Source organism: Platalea leucorodia, assembly GCF_965183815.1.
Source record: "Platalea leucorodia genome assembly, chromosome: 4".
In the NCBI taxonomy this organism is placed as follows: Eukaryota; Metazoa; Chordata; class Aves; order Pelecaniformes; family Threskiornithidae; genus Platalea; species Platalea leucorodia.
This window is the reverse complement of record NC_138826.1, coordinates 37,072,755-37,094,521: the sequence shown is the minus strand read 5'-3', so window position 1 is coordinate 37,094,521 and position 21,767 is coordinate 37,072,755. Positions and strand designations below refer to the sequence as shown.

Genomic DNA, 21,767 nt, shown 5'->3' with positions numbered 1-21,767 from the left:
GAAACACTGATCCTTTTGCAACAGCTCTGTGTGTCAAGTATGTTTCCTCACATTAAAGGAAACAACAGGAACACACCTCCATCTGAAAGGTACAGGCAGAAGTTAGCAAAAAGACTTACCGACACAGTCACAAGTTGGCAATTCAGATTGTCCTTTTTTTGTAGGTGTGTCTATTAAATTTTTTGTAGGGGTATCAAGAAACTTCATAGGTGATTCAAGGAAACTGCTGAGCGTGTTTTTTGCTGGAGAACACCCTGAGTTGCCTGTGCTCTGCGGGTGGTCAGTACCCAAACCGGTTGACGTCAATACGGTCACTTCGCCCGCACACTCCATATTCCTGAGAGCTTCAACGGAACCTGGTACCTGGGCCCCACCGCAGGGAACAGGCAGCACCTGCGACTTCGGATCTACGTGTTGTTCAACAGCACCCTGCTGAATATAGGTTTTGCCTTCACTACGCATTTCGTTAGCTCTCAGGTTAGACTGATTAAAAGTTTGAGGCAAAGGATGCGTCTGACTGACATTCGCTGTTTGCTGTACCTGAGAATTACATTTTTCTGTAAACATCTGTAGGTTTTCACTTGGTCTGTTCAATAAGGATGCTGTTTTCAACTGTGAAACAGCCAGAGGATTACGGGAGGACAGGTCGCTATATTGGTTATGTGCAACAACTTCATTTTTCAGTGGATCAATGCCTAGCGGGGCACCGGAGCCTGCAGTTTTGATTTGCTCATTCACCACTTCACAGCCAAACAACCTGTCTTTTTTTTTCTCTTGCGGTACCTCAGGTAAACACCTATGGAATTTTATCTGCGTTTGCGGGAGAAATAATCTAGTTTTTTCTTGTGATGCTAAAGTATTTTGATTCAGTGCTCTCTGTACTTTGGTTCTTGGAGATTTTTTTTCAGACGGGGCTATTCTGGAGTCCTGTGGCATGGTTTGACCAAGCTTGTGCAGTTTTGATGATATCCAAATGTCCTGTAACTCACTACGCTGGCATGACAACAGCTCTAGCTGGTTTTGATTATTTTGTTGATAGCGTGCTTCTTGAGGCTTCTTTTTGTGTCTTGGTTTCCATGGTACAGCATTTCCTTTTTTATTTGCTGGTTGTTTTTGCTTTAACAGTAAGGAACTATAATTATGCCTAAAAAATACAGATTCTTTTTTCTGCAACACATCTTGGTTATATTTTGGCTGCCTCTCCTGTGATATCAGATTAAGCAGTGATGCCTTTATGTCATTCTTCTGCTCTGGATTTGTCTGGTTTGATTCAATTAGCGCTGCAAGTTGAGTTAGTTGCGTAGCTACATCCTCTTCATCCTGGCTGTGAATTCCTCCTTCTTTAATCAAAGAACTAGCTTCCAAGTTCAAATCATTACAGGTTGGCTTTTGCTCTAACTGGCCAAGAGTTTCCAAGTTGTTACTTGTTTGCTGGACATGACGTGAAGCATTGCAATACCGCGCAAGGGTGACTGGATCATGAGTGTAATTTTTCTTGGTAGTATATCCTGAAAATGATTTTGCATTAGATGTTAAGTCGGTTTTGGTATCTCTTGAGGATAACTGTAATTTATACATCTCACCAGCCAGAGTGGCAGGTTTATCATGCAATTCAGAAATTGAACTTTGGCCATTGTATAACACTGCCTTATTAGGGAGCTGCTTCTGCGAGTGAGCGCAGTGAGCCAAGAGCTGTTGCTCATTCTGTAAGTAAGTGTCTTTGATTTCTTTTAATGCAGAAGATGTGAAGGAGGATGAGATATCCCTTTTATAACTATGGAGCAAGTTAGAAGTTGCTTCTTCTGTACATTCAGTACTTTCAGTTTTAGCTGGTGAAGTTGTTTCTAAAGGGACTTCGGATAACTGTGTTAAAGCTTCAATAGCTACAACCTGCTCTACAGTTAAATTTCTGTTTTTAATCAGGGACAAGAAAGTTGGCTGGAGTGAAGAATCCTCATGCTGCGTCTCTGCGTCAGGTACTTTAAAGCCATCCTTCCCTCCGTGCGCTTCCTCTTCAGGCAGTGGAGGACAACGCAAGCTTTCTTGCAGATCCGAAATGGAACCCGTCGGCAAAACTGACTTATCAGAATCCTCAAAGATGCTGCAAGTGCAGTTTTCCTCTTTCATTAAAACATTTCCTTGTTTTTCTGGGTGAACACAGCCAACGCCAGTCGTCAGAGAGTTTACTATGTTATTCAGATTGGTACCCTTCATCCATTGCATATGGGAGTTGCTTGTCAAATCTGTCCTTTCTTCTACGGATACTTTTTTCAGTGAAGCAACTGCTTCTGGTGGTGAATAATGTAGGGTTTTTATGCCATTTTTGATGGTCTGTGCAAATGATTTTTTTGGCTCAGCTAACTGACTGGGAGAGACTGCTCTTTCACCGTCTTCAGCGTTTTTCAAGTGTTCGTTGCCTGTCACAGTTCCATGGATATCTCCGTTGACATGGACACCAAAAGATGGCTTCTCGTTATGTGCCCACTTCTCTGCTTCTAAGCCTGTCATTCTTTCTTTCTCCTTAGACGGCACATTTTCAATAGGTACGGTTTGGTTTGTTTTCACCCTGTATTTTTCACCATGACCACATATACTGCATTCCATGAGTTCTGGTCTGCGGCCATTTACTGGTTTGTTTTCTAAATTTGCCTATAAAATAATAATAAAAAAAATTGTTGTAACAGCTGTTCAAAAACATTAAAAATAAGAAGTATAAGATTTACAGCAATTAAACCCTACTTTGACAGATATGAGGAATATCCTAATTAAGCACAGGCACAGACGTTGGAAAAAAACCCCAGGAAGTCATAAAAAACCCTGAAGCCTAAAGACCCTATCCATATTTATAGCTATTTTTCCCTACTGTTGGGGGGGGGGGGGGGGGGCAGAGGAAGAAAGTGTGTGCATGTGGTCATGGTGGGAGACTGAAAAAAAAAAGTCAATGAACATATAAAGGATGTTAGCATTTAGAATCAGATGTAAGGATTCCATTTTTAATGAATTTGCATAAGCAGATGAAAGTCTCCCTTGAGTTCAAAGCAGGACTGAAATCTAAAGGCTTGTACCACAGAAAGTTTAGCAGTAATTTGGTATAATTATACCAATTTGGCTAGACCAATAAACTAATACAACACTTGGTTGGACACTCTAGCAAGAATGGCTGGTTTTCAGGCAAAGTTTCAAGTCCTTAAAAAATGACAAAACCTAAGCTGAAACGGATACTAAGCCGATTAACACTAGCTCACCTGAAAGTTACCCCCTAAACACTGTTTAGGTGATAACTTCCAGGTTTCTGAATAGTCTCTCATGTAAGCTATCCTCAATGGTATTTTAGTAAACTCTAAATTCTAATATTTGGTCAAATATATTCTTCATCTTCACTGATATTATACAATTCATGTGGTTGAAGCAATGTCAAAATCTAGATAGAGTCAGGATACCGTGTCCTGGAAAGAATATGTATACGGGCCTTAAGATAGTATTAGGGATATGAAGTAAGGGGTTATGTAATTTAAGTTAAGGAAAAAAGAAAAAAAAAAAAGGGCAGGAATTCAGGCAGAAACAGCAATAAAAGGCAGGAATCCAATTTTTGTTACGTTAATCAAATTTTATTTCTATTTGTATTAAATTTTCTTTAAAAAATAATTTTAAGTCACAACAGACAGTGCTGGTACTTCATCTTATTGTAACATCTAAGAGTTATTTAAATAATCTGAAGCCTTAAGCCCTACTTAACAAGAAAACCAGTACTGCTTTTCAAACCAGATATAAGCAATACAACTGGTTAATTAACCATACGTTGGCACAGTACATCTTAGCAGTTCCCAGAAAACAGCACCCAGTTTAATATAAAACATTCAGTTAAATCAGACATGGTTTTTTGGCCATACCAACTATAAAGTGCATGGACTTCTCTGAGAAAATAACTCAGAAGAACAAATGCAAAATAGATTTATGATTAATCATAACCATCGAGATGGAATTACCAGAAACCCCCAGGCAAAACAAGGCATACGGACCCAGCTCCATCTGGAGCCCAGTGTTCACCTCACAACTGATTCCCAACTGATAAAAAACAAAACCAGGAATCCATAGCATGCCCTAGATATTATGAGAGGCATCATAAATTCTCATGGAAGTGCTATGTAAGAACCTGTCCAGCACATATGCAGCTAAGTCAAACCTATGGAAACTACATTAGGAAAGAAAGATACCTCATTTAATGCTTTTTCATTACACGGAGATGCTGACTAATGGTCTGTGAGCCTGAACTCCTCTGGATCCTGGTCATTTTCAATCAATGATCCACAGACCCAGGGGATCTCTGCACAATTTCTAAGGGATCCACAAAAGCGGTTAAGCAGCTCTGTTGTTAGCAGGGGTAAATGCATTACACAGGCCTCTGCAACCGTACCAGAAAATCTTTTAAGGGTCCACCACTGAAAAGTTAAAACGCACAATTCTATACCTGTGCAAAAGCTGAATTTCATTACCTTAACTTCAGAAAGAACCAGAATATGAAATTGCTGGGTTTTCTTCAGCAAAAGCACGCCTAAGATCTCTATCAGTCCAACAGTTGTTCCAACCATGTAAAACTGTTACTAAAAATTATTTAATTAGACAATTAGCAGGCTGAGGAGACAGAAGCAAATAGATTAAAGTAATTCCCCAGCATGTGTACGTTTTCAACACGACAACACAGTTTTGTATTCCCTTCATTTTTAGAGGGTGTCACTCACTACATTAAAAAAAGAAAAATCTAAGTCTGGTAAATTGAGAGCAATGAGAGGTGAGGGGAAGCAGGAGGGTTCATCCATGATCAGCAGAGACAAGAAGATTTGATACAGAGTCCACTGAGCACTCAAAGTGCAAAAAGGTCATCACACTTCTCTCTCAACTATGTTGCTCCTCAATAAAATACTTTAATCTGACCAAAAAGCACTGCTACGCTCAAAAATACTCAGTCTATTCCCTAATCTGCTAGTAGTGCACAGGTGCAGTGCTGTGTCCTCATAAGACTCCAGTGATCCCAGCAGTAAAGTGGGATTTCTTTTAAAATAAAATTATTCCTCATACATCATAATTTCCATTAACATTACTGGAAGCTGCCCACATGCAATGAGGAAGAAAAAAGAACCAGATGAATCATATCATTGGCATGATTTCATTCATATTTTATTTTTCCACACAAAGAATAAATATCATCATAAAATCGGATATATTTTTAAATTAAACTCTCTTTCTTTTGAGCACTATGTTGCTTTTTCTCTTCTGTTACTGAACTGCAATGAATCCTAAAACATACCTTTTTCTTTCCTCTTTTACCAGACTTTCCAGTGGCCTTTTCTGTTTAATATGTGAAATTATTGTCTCCCAGCATAAGAAGTGCAGACATACTAGAAGAGGCAGAGCTCATTTGATTCTCCTCCTCAACGTAAGTCTGGCAGACCAAAAGTAATAGCTCAGCAAAAACCTTTTGCAGCTGAACAATGTAGAAGCAATCTATCTTCAAGTCCTGAATCAGGACTCAAAAAAGGTATAGTGAAAACTACAGACAAGGATACCACAATTCCAAGCAATGGTCTTAAAATTCATGGAAGTTAAGCACATAAGTCTGATCTGATTGATTTCTAAATCTTTTACACAAGTATAATGACAAGCTGAAGAATAAACCGGATCAATAAAAGTAATTTCCTCTCTTCCTCATCAAGGAGAGCACTACTGTATCTGGAGACATAAAGCACTAACAAATCATGCTCAAGCTTAGACTCTGCAGTAGTTAGTGCTATTAGGACAGGAACCATAGAGTACAGTCTGCTGCAGCCATTGCTGTATTACTTCAACCAGATATTATCTCTTATACACACACAAAAAAATTTCACTCCATGAGCTAATGCTTCCAGCACACATGAAAAGCCAGTCACAGCAAATCACTTCACCATTCTGAAAAGGGTCAAACTTTAATATTAAACTTCTCTTTTAACAGAAGATGCCTCTGAGGTAATGCAAAGAGTTCACCAATTCACAATCAAAATACAATGCTAAAGCTACCCTAAAGACATTTCCACATCTTCTGAACAACAGAGAGCAGGCCATAGGTTTATGTCTCATTTCAAACCTCTATAGGTGGTAACAACACCTATTGTACTAAAGGCCACAACCAGAAACAATTACTCCCAGAAACCAGAAACACCAGGTGAAGCCCAGATCAACTACTGATAAAATGGCTCTACGAGCAACTTGTGACAAGTTACACGATAACCAACGCCAAGTCCCCCTAACCAGCCCTCCCAACAGGATTCTGCCCAGGTCCCTATGAGAATACAGTACCCAACAGATCAAAAAACACTTGGACCTCCTAGTTTGTGCTACGCAGTTCTTCCAAGGTCACAACGGTCATCAACATAAAAGGACGAGCGGGTGAGAAGCACTTGCACTTTGCATCTCTTTTCCATTGCAGTGCAATGGGTGAGTTTGGATCCTGCTGCCGTGTCTGCAGCCACGCAGCCAGCCCCACGTGCCCTTCCACGTTGGCACAGAGCTGGCAGATCCTCAGAGCTCAAATACCACAGCAGAAGCTTTCTTTCAGAAAAACTGTTTGGAAAAAAAACCCAAACATACTTCATCTAACATTCGAACAGGGTGTTGTTTTATTCATGGTCCAACTGTCAGATGTCACTGCTTCACCAAGAGATAAGAGAGCACCAGCCAGCTGACCAGCAGCAATTTACTCCTATGCAATTTATTCCTACCCTCCAGCGCTTGCTCCCCAGGACATGCAGAAATTCAGTGGAATTCAGGACCTGCACTGTACAGGACCAACATACAGGGATAAGGAGAGAAGACATGGACAGGACAGGGGATAGGGAGACAAAGAGCACAGGTGTGGAGAAGCAGTTGCTTATGCTGAGCGCTACGTGGAAAGCTGTGCACTGGTTAGAACAGAGACGAATGTAAGGCTGTGGGAAGTACAGGCCACCTTTAAGTACAGCCAAGTTTTTTCACATTCCAAAATAAATGCAGATACAATAATACATTTAAGGATAAACTTCTATTTAAGACCACACTACTTCATGTTTGACTACCGTAACGCAGACAACAGCAACGTGCTCTAAGCTGCTGCCCAAGGCTGCAGCCTGAGCAGGGTTTCCGAGCAGGCTACCAGCAGAGAGGGGTGGACAGCTGAGTAGGGGCCAAGCTGCAAGCTGGGGCATATCCCCATAAAGCTCATCAGAGGCATAAAGCAATTACCACCACACTTGCGTAACAACCACAGACATGAAACAGTCTCTTAGTATACTGCACTTCTACAGCGGCTCAGGTAAGGCACATTTGCTATAGGTCTTCTTGCAGAGAAACAGACTGGGGCCCTTTATAAACGTAATGCAGCCTGCGTGTACAAGATGTTTTGTTCCTCAAGAGAACATCGTTCACAGGTGGCACTGAAGGACAGGACAGGTAATAATTCTCCCATTTTAGAAGCTATTGCAATCAAAGCAAATAACCTTTACTCTTGGCAAAATGATGTAGACAAGTTTTAGCAGAGAGGCTGGTTTATACAGAAAGTCAGGGGAGCAAGAGGTTCTGCAAACCTGGAGAAAGCAACCTGACCTGGGACATGCGGCAGAGACTGCTCAGGACGCCCGGGCTTCCCTGAAGGGACCCCCCTCACTCCCCACTCCCCTGGCCCTGAGTATCAAATCCACCCAAAGCCACCAACTTGAGTATCACAGCAGGTACCATTTCACACTGGATCTTACAACAACTGGAAAGTCTGCTCTAGTTGATGGTGCATTTTTTTTCATATCCGTAGCCACAACGGCAATGAACATTCTCCAAACTACAGCTTAGCTCTCTCCTTTCAGTTTCATCTCCATTTTATCTACGTTTATATCCTCTTTGCTATGTTCTTCAAACACCAGGCAGCTTTCCCGCCAGAAAAGTTCCTTATCTTGTCTTTCCATAAGGAATTAATACATTATGGCTTAAAGTCTTTACATCTCCCTTCTCTTCATTTTTCTCTCCTACACCATTACCACAGCTCTCCTGCCCTCCTTGTGTAACAACTTCAGCGAGACCACTTACAAAGAAGATCTACAGTATCAGACCCTAAGGGATGCACTTACTAACAAAATCAAAAACTACAGGATACTAATTCTAGCTCTAAAGGCTTCAAATGGTGACCCCCAGAGAAGTGTATGTATTGGATTACTACTTGGAAACAGGCTCTCTCAGCCACAAACTCAAATTATTGTTTCCGTCAACTCTGAGCTCTAGGTTGTACGAACAGGAGCAAGAAACAACACAGAACAAAGGACACCCCGTTCTCCCACACAGGCACCCGAGAAGTAGATGTGTTAAGAAAGAAAAAAAACCCCAAACATTACAGTACTTTTTCTGCCACGGAAGCAAACACAAACAAGCATCTTGCTTGGCAGTTTTTGTTTGGTTTGGTTTTTGGGTTTGGTTTGGTTTGTTTTTTACTGGTGTTTTGAATTACTCAATCATTTGTCTTCGACATTGAAACTGAGCACTCGAAGAGATGCTGGCAGCTCTGGAAAATATAGCACACAATTAAGCCACAAAAGACAAATCATACAATCAGCAGCAATATGTATTCTCTAATACAACCTTCCCCTAATGTGCTTTCACTCAAACGCAGAGATGAAAGAAATTCAGCCTTTGAATTTATCCATCCTAGCTAATGTCTCTTGCGGTCTACTCATTTATGAAACCATCACTATAGCATTAAGAAAGTACTGCCTGGCCCTTAACTGTAAATGGAGAATCATCACAGCGCTCATAACAGGGTCTTCAGGGAACAGATCACAGCTACATATAACATTTTTAGCAACGACCTGAAAGAACAGTGAAATTAATACTGATAGAAAAATAGAAAATAATGAAAAGATCAGACATGGTGCTTCCTAACTTAACTGGCAAGCCAGCTGCAAGCACACATTTCAATACAGCTAAAGGTGAAGTTGTGTATCTAGCAACAAAGACATGGGACTATATTTACAAAATGCAGGTTTCTGTCTTAGAAAGCAATGACTTTAAGGAGGATATTAGCATGGTCAATAATCAACTACACAGTAACTATAGAAACTCCTGTTGCAACTTCATGGCCAAAAGAGTTTGTGAGATTCTTGGGTGCATAAATAACAATGTAATTAGGAAAAGACGAGTTACTTTCTATCCCGTGCTTGGCACTTTTGCACCTGCTAGTGGAATAAAGCATCCAGTTCTGGCATACCCAATTCAAGCAAGACATTGATATGCTGGAGAGGGCTTGGAGGACCATGAGGGTGACAAAGGATTGAAACATCTTGAAGTGAAAGCCTCAAGTTCACTCTCTACTCACTCTCTGCAATTTACCAAAGGAAATTGAAAAGCCACAAACTGCGGCTAAGTCTATGTGGAAAAGAAAGCTGATAACAGAAGGCTCCTTGTTCTAGCAGACAAAAGTATTACAAGACTCAATGACTTTAAGTTAAGGCCAGAGAAGTCTGGGCTGGAACTACGGTACACATTTTTGCAGCGGGACAGAGAAAGAGTAAAGAATCTTTTAAGCATCTTGTTAGGTGTTTTGACGCACTTTTCATCCATGGGAATTTTCAAATTCAAGTTCTTTGAGGTATTTTTAAAACATGATGCTTAATCCAAATGCATTGATACAGTCTTACCACCTCTCGGGACAAGAACAAGTGATCACAATGATCTTGCCTGGCATTACCATATGTGAACCAAACTGATAAGTTAATAATTTTCCTTCGGTTTCAGTTCAGTAAAGATCTGAACTGCTAAGGTAACATAATTTTTCAGTTCCTATAACGTAACCAGGAGGATATTCAGCTCCTTAATTTAGGACCCAGTGTAAGGGCCTAACCATCTGTTGTACAACCAATTGTATTATTTACAAGTTGCTACATGCTGGTAGCTGCTTTGAGACCGGATCTGCTAAAGACACACAACACCGTAAGCTAACAATGCTAAGCAGCCCTCACACATATATATCCTCCGAAATATCAGCACAGGTCCCAAATACACATTGCAACAAGTCACATACAAGTCTTCTCCAAATTTAAACATCTATATTATGGATATATTCTAGCCTGATTTTAAAGCTGACGAGGGGCCACAAGACTAAAGGAATAACTAATACTCTTTAGCAACAGAAAAGTTGGTGACAGTTATATCAGAGGAACAGCTAAAAGTAATTCAGATAAAAGAAAGAAAAATAGTCATGCTGATCACTTAAGCCACCAAGCTACAAGGCTGCAGCCCTATTCAGGATTTTGCATCTATGTTTTGCTGATTTTCATGAGGAAAAAAAAGCCTAAAAAAAGGCAAATTATGTTTCTCTTCTGTCTCTATCAGAGCTAGCACGCCTATGGTTTTAAATAAAGTTCAAAATAGAATTTACACTCTATGTAACTTCCACTTTCTCTTTACAGGAGTACCAACTTTCACTCACATACCGGAATCACAGCAATGTTGTTCTGGAGCAGCACTACAACAACAGTGGTGTTTGCATTGCAGAATTCAGACAGTGATCATCTGTCACAAAAGTAAATGCTTTACATTTTTAAATACACAGAAATTTTCCCTCTCATTCACAAGTTCAGCAAAACCTTTATTTTAGGAAAATTAAATGTAGAGCCAAATTTTACTACAGAGCGTCAATTAAATTATAATACAATACAGACAACACCATCAAAATGCTGATTGAGAAAGGAATTCACAGTCAAGTGTCAAGATACAAACCACTCAATTTTAAGTCAGCCTTGAAAAATCCTAATATTCCAAAAGGCTTCATATTAAAGCTGTTAGGACAATAAGGACAGCCAAATACATTCTATATACTGATTTTATATAAGTTAATGAAAAGTGATTATTGTTAGTTCCTTATATGTAATTCCTGTTTTCTTGATGTTGGTTAAGTTTCATGTATTTGACATTTAAAGAGAAAATACCTTTATAAGAATGCATGAATTCTTCTTACTTCCCAAATGAAACCCTATAATTACGGATTTATTTTAGTAGGAAAATCTTTTGGTCTCTACATAGGCAATGCTCCTACTAATGTCAATGGGAAATTTTGCTGCAGTAGTATCTGCTAAATTAACTTTCTCATACTTAGTAACAGTAAATATAAAAATCTTAGTATAACATCGCAGAAAGAAAAAAAAACACAGAATTGAAAATCCGGTGCCACTCAAGTAAGTTTGGGGCTTCCCACTGGTTTGCTCCCACACCAGTTACTAAAAGCAATAAACAAACTTGCTTAGCAATATGGTATCTGATTCTGAACAAGTAGTGCCCATTTTCAAAGCATTCTCCAGATATTACTATCTATAAATGTACAGACAAACAGCAAACACTGACAACAGATTTCTGGAATTTGCAAAGCTGTCTCAATTATTTCAATGCCTACATTACATACAGCAAGTACAAGTATTCAATAAAGTTCATAATTCAGTAGTAAATACAAACAATATCAACAAAACTACATGCCTGGAATAGGCAATCAGTGTTTATTTCATAAGGCTGTAACTTCATTAGAACGCCTAAAAATGTATCAGTATCCTATGCATCTGACCTTCATCGACACATGTACATTTTCCTTCCTTCCCACAAACTATGTTACTTTTAATATTTTATGACGTTTTTGATCACAAACACGTTTTCTACCTCTTTAAGAAGCTCCACCTCTAAATCCACTGAAGTGGAAGACCCAGCACTGCACTAAAATACACAACGACAGTCAAGATCTACAAAACGTGCAAAACCCCTCCAAAACCACCGTAATCACTAGGTTCAGCCTGGCCTTACTCAACACTTTCCAGCTTCATTGTGCCTCTGCCTCCACCATTCCCGGAGAAGAGGAGGAATGGCGCGATCCTCACAACTGCTCTGCTACGGCAACAAATGAGTTAAAACAGAAAACCCTACTCCTCCCTGTCCTCCCCTCAAAGGACAGCGTCCCGACATTTTGGGGAGTTGGGCTGTGGGGGCAAAGAGCAGCGTGATGGTGCTGCTGGGCAAGCAGTGCAGGGGTCCTGAGAAGGAGGTGGATGGGAGAGGGGGGCAAGGGAAGGAGAGTGTCTCTGCATCCCATCCAGCTCACCTAGCACCACAGGAAAGAGTCCACAAGGGACAGGCTTCGACTCCCCCAGAAGCTGGCTGGAAAAATTAATGATTAGAAAAGTACTAGAGTAGGATTAATAATTTACAGACCATTTCCAAAGGCCTTCTTTGTGAGGACTCCATTCAAAAAATGTCTACATACATGAGTAGTCTTAGCAGTACTGTACAAACAAAATATGGAAGTGCTTCGTATGTTCACATGAGTGCATTCATGTGGAAGTGCTGGAAAGGCTGCACATGGAAGCATACTACTAAATTACAACCATAATCATGCCTGCACACATCAAGTGAGGTACATGAGTCTATCAAGAGCAAAAAAAAAAAAATAAATTAATCCTATTTAGACAGACACGTATCCAGCTTGAAAAAGGTCAAAATTGCAAGAATATTTCTTTCAAAAAACTGATACCTACATTTTTTTAAACTAACTTAATAGCCAAGTTACTTATTTATCTTATTTTTTAAAATAAAAGTTAACTCATTTGTGTAGGCTACTCACATACCAAAAGTAAGCTCTCCCTATTAAAAAAGGGAGCAGAAAGGCACGTAAGAAATAGGCAGACACTTTCAACCAGTACTCAAAGCAATTTTAATTGGTATTTACTGAAGGAATACGTTCCAAGGTGATAATGTCCCTTTAAAAAACACAAAGAATACGGTAAGTATTTTCTCGACAACATCCTTTCCAACTTGTATGACACCATTCTGTCTTCTTCCTCTGTAAAATTCCACTGCAGTGCAATTCCATCCATTGACTTGCTCATATCTTATTTTAAAGGGGAAAAAAAGTAATAAAATTTAATTTCTTCCAGCTAAATATTCTGGCAGATATTTTGCACTAAAAACATACACCATAATTTAGAATAAATGTTCAAAACCAGTTCAATCCATGCTCACTCAAAGCATTATCATGAACATTAGCGGTTACTTTCCTTAACTCTTGTTAACACATATATGAGCTTGACAAAAAAAAGTGTATTTTTAATTTCTTTAAGCAGCAAAACTAAAACTGCATCATAAAAAGGGCAACAGCACGTCTGCAAAAGCAACTTTGTATTTTCAAAGTTGTTTTTGATAAGAAAGACTATGCTTTGTATGTGTGGAAGAAAAAAAAAAATAAGAGTGCTCAAATATATATTTGTAGCTTTGATGGAAATGAAACTTTTACTGGTTCCTAATACGATGTTTATCAACAAACCAGAAGTTCTAGATACTGAGTCATCTCTGGCTTTCAGCTTGGCTTAAACTGACAGGATTTTACAGAGTTTAGCAGGCATCGTTTGCACTTCTCTGGCACACACGATTACCGTTACAGTGTTTATGCATAAACACGTAAACAGAATCAGTCAGAGAACAAAGAATGTGCATGCAGTTATAATACTTACTTAGCACTGCATATATTATTCTGGATCTCTCCCACAGTCTCTTCCCCTTTTTGTTTTTTCTCCTTTTTATTTTTTTTCTTCTTTTTTTTTTTTTTTTTTTTTAAATCTCCATCAACGCAGCAAACATCTGTAGCCATCCAAATGGTAGCCTTGGCTCCACAGAACCTAGTAGAAAGACCATGGACTGTACTTCTTCGTCAGCTGTATCTTGATCTGTGGGAGGTTTCCTTACTGGCGCCACTGCTGTCTATACTTGGTAACTGTAGATTTCCCTGACAACATGATGCCATGTTCAACTGTCCCATTCTTCTGAGCTCTGTGTTAATCAACTTGCACGTGACTGCAAACATTTCCCCACTGTTAAGGAGAGGTGCACTGCACTGCTCAAATTGAGTGAGAACACTGCTAAGTGGCTAAAAGGAAAATTATAATAAGTGAAGCAGGGTGTATAATACGCCTTTTGAAATGCAGGCGAATGAACTTTTAAGTATTAATCCCTTCTATATAGACTTTCTATTATCAGGAATAAAATTAAAGAATCGTCTGCTCAACTGGGGAAAGCACACAATGTAAACGGTAAGAAAAACCATGAGTATATTCCTTCCTTAGTATCCATTACTATGAACTCACAAAGACTCTTTCTTCAATGAGCATTCGCTTGCTAGAAATGATGAATATTTCAGATGTTCTTTCAAAATAAACATGGAGAACCTAATACAGTATTTATGGCAGAGAAGAATTTCCTACATGACTCCTCCTACAATAACCAGAAAGGAGCACTAAAACACAAGTGTGGAAAATGACAGATAGTAAACGAAAGGTACAGTATAATAGTATGTACCACTTTTAGTCTTAATGTTTGTATCTGTCCAATCTGTTTTCAACAGGAAAGCATTGCTTATTTTCACACTGTGCAGAAGAATTTGTAAATATGTTGGTCCTAAGAAGCACAATTAGAAAGGGCACTAGCCCTCCAAGTAAATAAACATGCATCTATAAAACTTAGGAGGATTAGAGAAATACCAACTCCATGTATTACTGGAAGAGAGTACTACAAATTCTCCTTTAAGAAAATTTACAATACTATTTGAAGCAAAATACAAAGAAAAAAAAAGGAAATATTCTGTTAAAATTTTGAAGCTGTCACCGGTCGGATGCCCTCAATCACTACCGATCATTAAATTTAAGGTTGAGGTTATAATTCAATAGATACAACAATACCACCTTACATGGCAGTCCCACCAATAACAGAAGCCAGGTTAGAAGGTCATATACCAGAACGTCATATTGCTAAAAATGCCTAAAGAAGCCTGCAAATTATGTAGCTTTTTCTAAGTTTACTGCAGCTGACGGAGATAGGAAACCTAAGTTAAGATGACCAACCTCTCTCCTCCCCTCCAAAAAACAAAGGAAAACCCCACCAACCCCAACCTAGACGTTTCATGAGGTGCCTTCAGGGGTACCATGCCTTACTTGGTGCATGCAAGTGAATAAACTCTTATGAAATACACTTCAGCACCACGAAACAAAGACGAATAGTAGAAAACACAAAGAACAGCACCTAAAACCAAAGAGGAACCACTACAGAATCAACTCAGCAAAGGAAAAGTCAAACCAGAAATAAACACAAGTCCAATGACTAACATATGATACTACGCACACACAAAAACAGACAAGCCTTTCCATTTAAGAGCCAAGGAAAAAAAAAACCTCTTCAGAAGGCTTTTTGGAAAGGAGAGGAATGACAGCATCGTATTACATAGCAACCTGCCCTGCCATCAAATCAGAAACAGTGGTAAAAGGAACTCAAAGAGAAAAACCTGAAGACCCACTATGAGCGCCTACTGTAGACAGACACTTAATACAACGTATCTGCCTATCACCAAAAAAAAAAAAAAATTCACACTTTGACAGAACAGGTGTCATACCAATTACACATTGCAAAGTTGAATGACCCATTCACAAACAGTCCTTATTTTGCATGCTACTATCAACTTAACCGCACAAAACAGAATGAACAAATGCTAAAGTTTTAACTACACCTATGCGCTATGTTACAAGAGCAGCAGTAATTAAAATGAGGAATTAAAAGCATATCCATGACAATGAAAAATGCTAATTTTTTAATAGATTAATTTATTTACTGAAAGAAAAAAGCACTTGCTAGTGTTATACAATCACAATTACTGTTAGCATACAAGGAGGTCGTTTGCACAACTACTCCCACATGAAAAGACAGACACCCTTGAGGCTGGACATACTTGCAAGTCAAATAAGGTTATTTGCTCCTTGGTTAATCTTAACTTTTAACTTTGCTTTGTCTTACAACATTAGAACCCCTTTAAGCGAGTTTCTGTAACATGTAACAGTGAAGACAAAGCTAATAAGGAATTGGGATGTTTTCAAGTAAAATTACACTACAGACATTCAGCATTTATGAAATCCATTATGTCCAATAACTTCTGAAATTTTAGTGTACTGAAACAATACTAAACTATCTTATATTACGCTTAGCTGGTATAAGAGAATAGTTCTACAAAGTAAGTAAGTTTAACAACATATATTTTTTTCTCATTTTCCTCAGCTTCATCTGACGTGTACCATCCATCTTACTTGCACCATCCATCCTCCAACATGTTAGTTTGAAACAGAATGACTTATTTCTATTCAAAATATTCTAAAGACTAACCGAAAGATGCAGTATCAATGTGCTACCTGTTACTTTTTAAAAAAAACATTAGCCATGAGTGTAGTAAGTCTGTATTTCGTTACAAAAGCTAAAACATTTCCGTTTGAAACACCAATCTTTTGTTATCATGAAAGATAGCCATCTTAAAAATCTTGAAGAAACGTGTTACCATGTGAAACTGAAGGCTGTTGTAAGTTTACAAAATTTTCAGTTTCACTTGAGGTGGTCTAAAGTTTAAAGAAAAAAGGAAATCAAAACTACGGTAACGTACGCATAAAATTTCCACTTTCCTTAATTTGGTTTGCGTTATAACATTGACTTCTCGCATTAAATTTCAGATGCCATAAAATCTGCACACTAAAAACCCCACCAACATTCAACTGCTACCTTTGGAAGTATGAAACTAGGAATAGAGGAAATTAAAGTGAACCTCCAATGCACTGGAAAGCAAACTTTTTGGTCTGCAGACTCGTGCAGAAAGATTCAAGTATGTATACAACACGCTGGAGAGAAAGAGGAAAAAAAGAACATGTTCTGTGCTTTTAAAATTAGCTGATCTCCTGAATAGCTGGAAAGCGCCGCTTCCCAGAAATTAACCCTTTGGCTTCCTAGTCTATATGACAAGAAAACGCTGCTTAAAATGGGAGGGGATAAATATTAAAGCAATCATCGGTTACCTTTAAAACTCTTTGCTTCCTCCTCTGAGGTCTTTTGTTTTCAGTTAGAACCTAAAAAAACATCAAATTGCAGAATAAGTTGTGGTCACAAAGGCAGACACCTCCGATTTTATGATCAAACTGCACAATATTTCTTAAATACCCAGAATGCTTTACATGCGGCACTTTAGAGGGCTGACGGAGGCTCTACGCGGCCCCTCCGCCGCCACCCCGACACACGGCGACGCCGGAGACGGCCGAGGGGAGAGGCCCCGCCGCCCCCCTGGAGCCGGCCTCGCTGGTGCCCCGCATTCCTCACAGCGGCGCCCACCGGGCGGCCATCTTGCTTCCTGCCGCAGCGGCGCCCTCCTCCAGGCGGCGTCGCGGGCGCGAGCCTCGTGCGGCCCCGCGCCGCGCCCCGCCCCCGCCTGCCCCGCGCGCGCGCCCGCCCGCCGCCGGCGCGAGGAGCCGCGGGCCGGCCCCAGCCAATGGGGCGGCCGCGGCCCGCAGCGCCCCCCCCGGCCTCCTCCCGCGCTCGCGCCGGCCCTGCCCAAACAAAGGGTCTCCTGTGCGGGCGCCGCAGCGGCCGCCCGCAAGAGGCGGCACGGACTCGCCGCGCCGGCGGATGCGGAGCCGGCGCCGCCGCCGCGCGCCCCCGCAGGCGCGTGCACGGCCCGGGCGGGGCGGGGCACCCACCCGGGCAGCGGTCCCGGGGTCCGTCGGCTCCGCGCGGGCCGCTGCGTGCGGGGTCAGGCGAGGACACGGCCCCCGTGCACCCGCACGCATGCACGCGTGCCTCCATGCACGCGCAGAGATGCGCGCGCCCCTGCGCACGCACGCGGGCGCCGGGCAGCGAAGCGTCGGACAGGGCCGGGCGCCCTCCGTGCGGGCAACGGGGTAACGGGGTCCCCCCCCGGCCCCGCGGGGGCAGGCAGGGGTAGGGGCGCACCGTGGGGGGCAGCGGCCACGGAGCGCGCGTGGGGCCGGGGGGCCCCGCCGGGAACGCTGCCCCTCGCACCCCGGCTCCTCCCGGGAAGAGTGGAAATCGCCGCTCAACTGGAGGACGCTGCGCCTTTCCCGCTGCGCGCAGCCGAGGGCCTGCCCTCACCGGCTGCCCCCAGCCCCGGGAACCGCTGCGCCGCACCGGCCCCCTCCGAAAACTCTGCCTGGGACCAGGAGCCCAGCGCCCACCCGACCCGAAAGCCAGCCGGCTCGCGCGGACCCAGCCCGCCCGCCATAGCCCACTGCGGGCGACCCGCACGGCCCCGCCGCGAGGTACGGCCCCGTCCTCAGCGGCTCCTACAGCACCCAACGCCGCGTCCGCTGCAAACAGGTTACGATGCGAACAGGCCACCGCAGAAACGTGAAATGCAATTATTTTCCCACGTCTCCACCTGTTTAAAGCGTTCATCCAGACGGAAGGAGGACGGAGGGGTCACAGCGCTCCCGCAAGTTTTCACGCCCAGCCCTAAGGTACCAGGCAGACACTCGCTAACCCTGGACAACAAACAAACAACAACGTATCTAGCGCACCACTAGTCAACCAAGCATTTACTGAAACAATTTGCAGTTGACATCTAAACCAGAAAGTTGGCCATGGATCTATGCGCTACACACGGAAAAAAAAACTGTAAGAGCATCTTCTCAGCAGCTACAGACCGCAATTTAAAACCGTTTTCTTTATCTACTGCTAAAATACAAGAGTAATTCGTGTCCAATTTATGGACCAGTTAATGGTGCAAATCAGTTAAGTAGTGCAAACACTCAGATGTGGACACACAACTCATTCTGCAGCGTATCAATAAGCAAGAGAAAGCTGTTGCTCATTTTTCTTGTCTGATGCTACCTTGTATTTAAGCGCCTCATTTAGGCGCTTAAATAGGATTTAGGATCAGGTAAAATAAAAGTACGGGTCTGTAATGTTTTCCTGAAATACCACAAGTCTCCAAGGGTCTTTAAGCGTAATAAAAACAAGAGAGGTATGTACACTCAGTGATCTGATGATTCTTTGCAGTTTTGGCTACTTAAGATGCTTTACAGTCCAGAACAAAAAATATTAAAAAAAAAATATTTATTTTGTTTGCTTAGAAACCTAAGACCCAGTATCCTGATTCAGTCCCCAATTTGTTGCGTGCGCTGGACAGCACTTAGGCGGTAGTTTCAGGTTTCCTTGTTAGTTAGGCAGCTTCCCCTCCTGTTAGGATGGGTCCTCATACACAAGGAAGGAAAGAAACCTCTTCAAATAAAAATTTCTCTGTAAAAGCTGTAAGAAATGGCACAGAAAATAAGGAGCAGTGAAGAGGCAACTTTTTAAATGCATCCTCTGAAAATAACTAGACCCCAAACATTTCCCTGTCATTTAGGCTGCATTATAGTCCACACCCAGGATCAGAGAGAATGGCAAAGAAGTGTGAGTTGTTGTAATTATTTTTACACACCCACGGAGCATGCGTGTGTAAAATAAGAGTAAACTGCGCTACTCCAACTCCCTGCCCTGCATCCACGGAGTAAGGTGTACACAGCTTTGCTCATCTTTGCCACACGTTACCAAACTCCTCTAGCCCCCGTGCTATCCCCTCACAAAACTCTCAAGTAACATATTCAAAAGGAGTGGTTTTATGCGCAGTCATTTTAAAATTTAACTGGCTTAAATGTTTCTGGAGTCTATTGTAAAATAAATACCACAAAGTCTAAATTTCTTGATTATAACTAGGTCTGGCTAGAAAACAAGAATTCCATTTTGCTTTTATTTTTTTGAGATTTCGACATTTGGTTGTGTTCCAAAAGCAGAGCAAACCTTTCAAAAATTCAAGGGAGACAGATGGGATGTGGGAGACCAAAGTTCAAGCCCCTGGTCTGCATCAGGCAAAATGTCCTAACCACCGAGCTCCTCTGATCATTGTCTCCCCCTTTTCAAGTTTTAAGCAGAAATTTCATTTGGAACCTTGAGAAACCTTCCCCCAAGAACAGTTGCATCGAGACAGATAGTAGCTGTGAAGGCTTTCTGTTAAATCAGCATTTTCCATTCAAGGAATGGCTCACTGGAAAGTTCCCAACCAACTCTAATTGCAGCATCCTTTTTAAATATGTCTGGGTTTTCGGCAGCATGTTAAAAACCCACAAGCAAGCAGGCCCTTATTGTTATTTAATATTTCATGTTACTCAGATTACAGCTATTAAATAAGACGTCTCGAGACACCTTGGTCAACCCAGTGAACTTACACTCAGTGACCTGATTTTTTTTCAGTTTGTTGACTCCAGGTCCCACTAAACCATTAGTGGTCCCTTACCTAAAACAAACTGAAGCTCTCCCTGCCAGATGCTTTCAGCCCGAGAGGGCTCCTTGCCCAGGTAGGACCCTAGTAACGGGAGCCGCTCATCTTGGCACCCTCCTGGGCCAGGGCTGGGGCGATGGCTACGCCCAGGAGAGCAGTGGCCAGCTGGGAGCCAGATGAGATCCGAGTCCGCCCACCCAGCCGGAGCCCAGCACACCACCAAGCACAACCACCGTGCACCACAGCCAGCTCAATCAATGACTGCAAGCACCCAGAAGGCAGCGTTTTCATCCTGAGCGTGTGCTGCTGCATCTGCAACACCCGCCTGTGCAAAACAGGAATCCTTTTTTCCAAGGAGAAAATAAAATAAATGATGGACCACCTTCCCTATCTACGTGCTGGTGTTGAAGCCTACGAGATCCTTGCCCCACACTGCAACGCATCCAGACAGCCTTGACACGCGTGACGATGCAACGGCAGCAAAGACGACCGCTTCTTGAAATGAAATATGCTTTTTGGTAGAAAATAGCTGTGGAATAGCCTTCAGTAACTGCTATACTATTTCAAAAAACAGCGGTCTTGGAAAGACAAGACAAAAAAGTGGAAGCATCACACTCTCGTGTACGTAAACTCGTCAAACCCTATTTTCACTGTCAAGCATTCCCACATTATTCATTCTGAGAGGGACGGTAACCCAATATAAAGCTTTTTTCCTCTTCTTTTCAAAGTCTGCTGAAATTTTTTATTTACCAGGCTGCTCTTTCAAAAAATTCAGTAAGCAAAAAAATATATTTTACAATTTTTTCATACCAGCTCCTAACTGAGCAGCCACAGTGTGAATCCCTCAGGAAGAGGGGCATTACATATAACAATATTGCTACGCACAGGGGCTGTGAACTAGAGCTCACAATGCTTTATCCAGACTTTCATTATGTCACGTCCCTGCAAAACCCATTACATTCAGCAAGGTAAAGTATCACTGAAGGCTTATGTGGATATTATTTTTAAGTGATATTTTTCAAGTCCAATATAGTTTTCAAATCTTTATCTGGATTATGTGTGAATTAATGAAAATAACAGTAATGTAACTAATACCAGCTCCAAACATGCAACCGATACTCTCTGAGGGTTGAATGCTTGTGTACACATGGGCATGTGTGTTGGAATATGCACTTCAGTCTACATTCACGGCTTCTACCAGCCATGCCTTACTCCCTATAACTGTAAATGCACAAGTTCTTCAGGAAAAACAGCACTTTTTGCTCTTTAAACAGTACGCATGGACTGCCAACCCCTGCACTGGCTACCCTACAGCCATTTAATGTACAGAGCTCTCATTGACTTCATTGTGACTTTTGCCTTGTTTAGTTAGAATGAGAAGAGATAATTCCCTTTAAGGCAAAACACCAATGTTTAAACGATGCCCATGAAGAGCATGTCTATCCCCTACACCCTCCTCCCAGTGAATCACCTCCAAAAAATGCTTACATTCCACCAACATGAGAGAGAGATGCATGACTCTTCCGAACAAGGAATGCACTGAAGCCAACCTCATTTCTCTTAATTATTATGTTCACTTTCTATACCATGGACAGAGACCTACAGTTTTGGT

General features: G+C 41.6%; 1 protein-coding gene across 1 annotated transcript in view; it reads right to left on the bottom strand.

The window, feature by feature from the left end:
- TET1 (tet methylcytosine dioxygenase 1) overlaps positions 1-21,767 on the bottom strand; it is a gene marked incomplete at its 5' end in the record, with an annotated part of 62,399 nt that overhangs the window by 36,378 nt on the left and 4,254 nt on the right. Inside the window, 2 exons of the mRNA XM_082308698.1 lie at positions 120-2,649; positions 16,902-16,952. Coding sequence (XP_082164824.1) covers positions 120-2,649; positions 16,902-16,952 — 2,581 coding nt within the window. The remainder of the gene's footprint in view (positions 1-119; positions 2,650-16,901; positions 16,953-21,767) is intronic.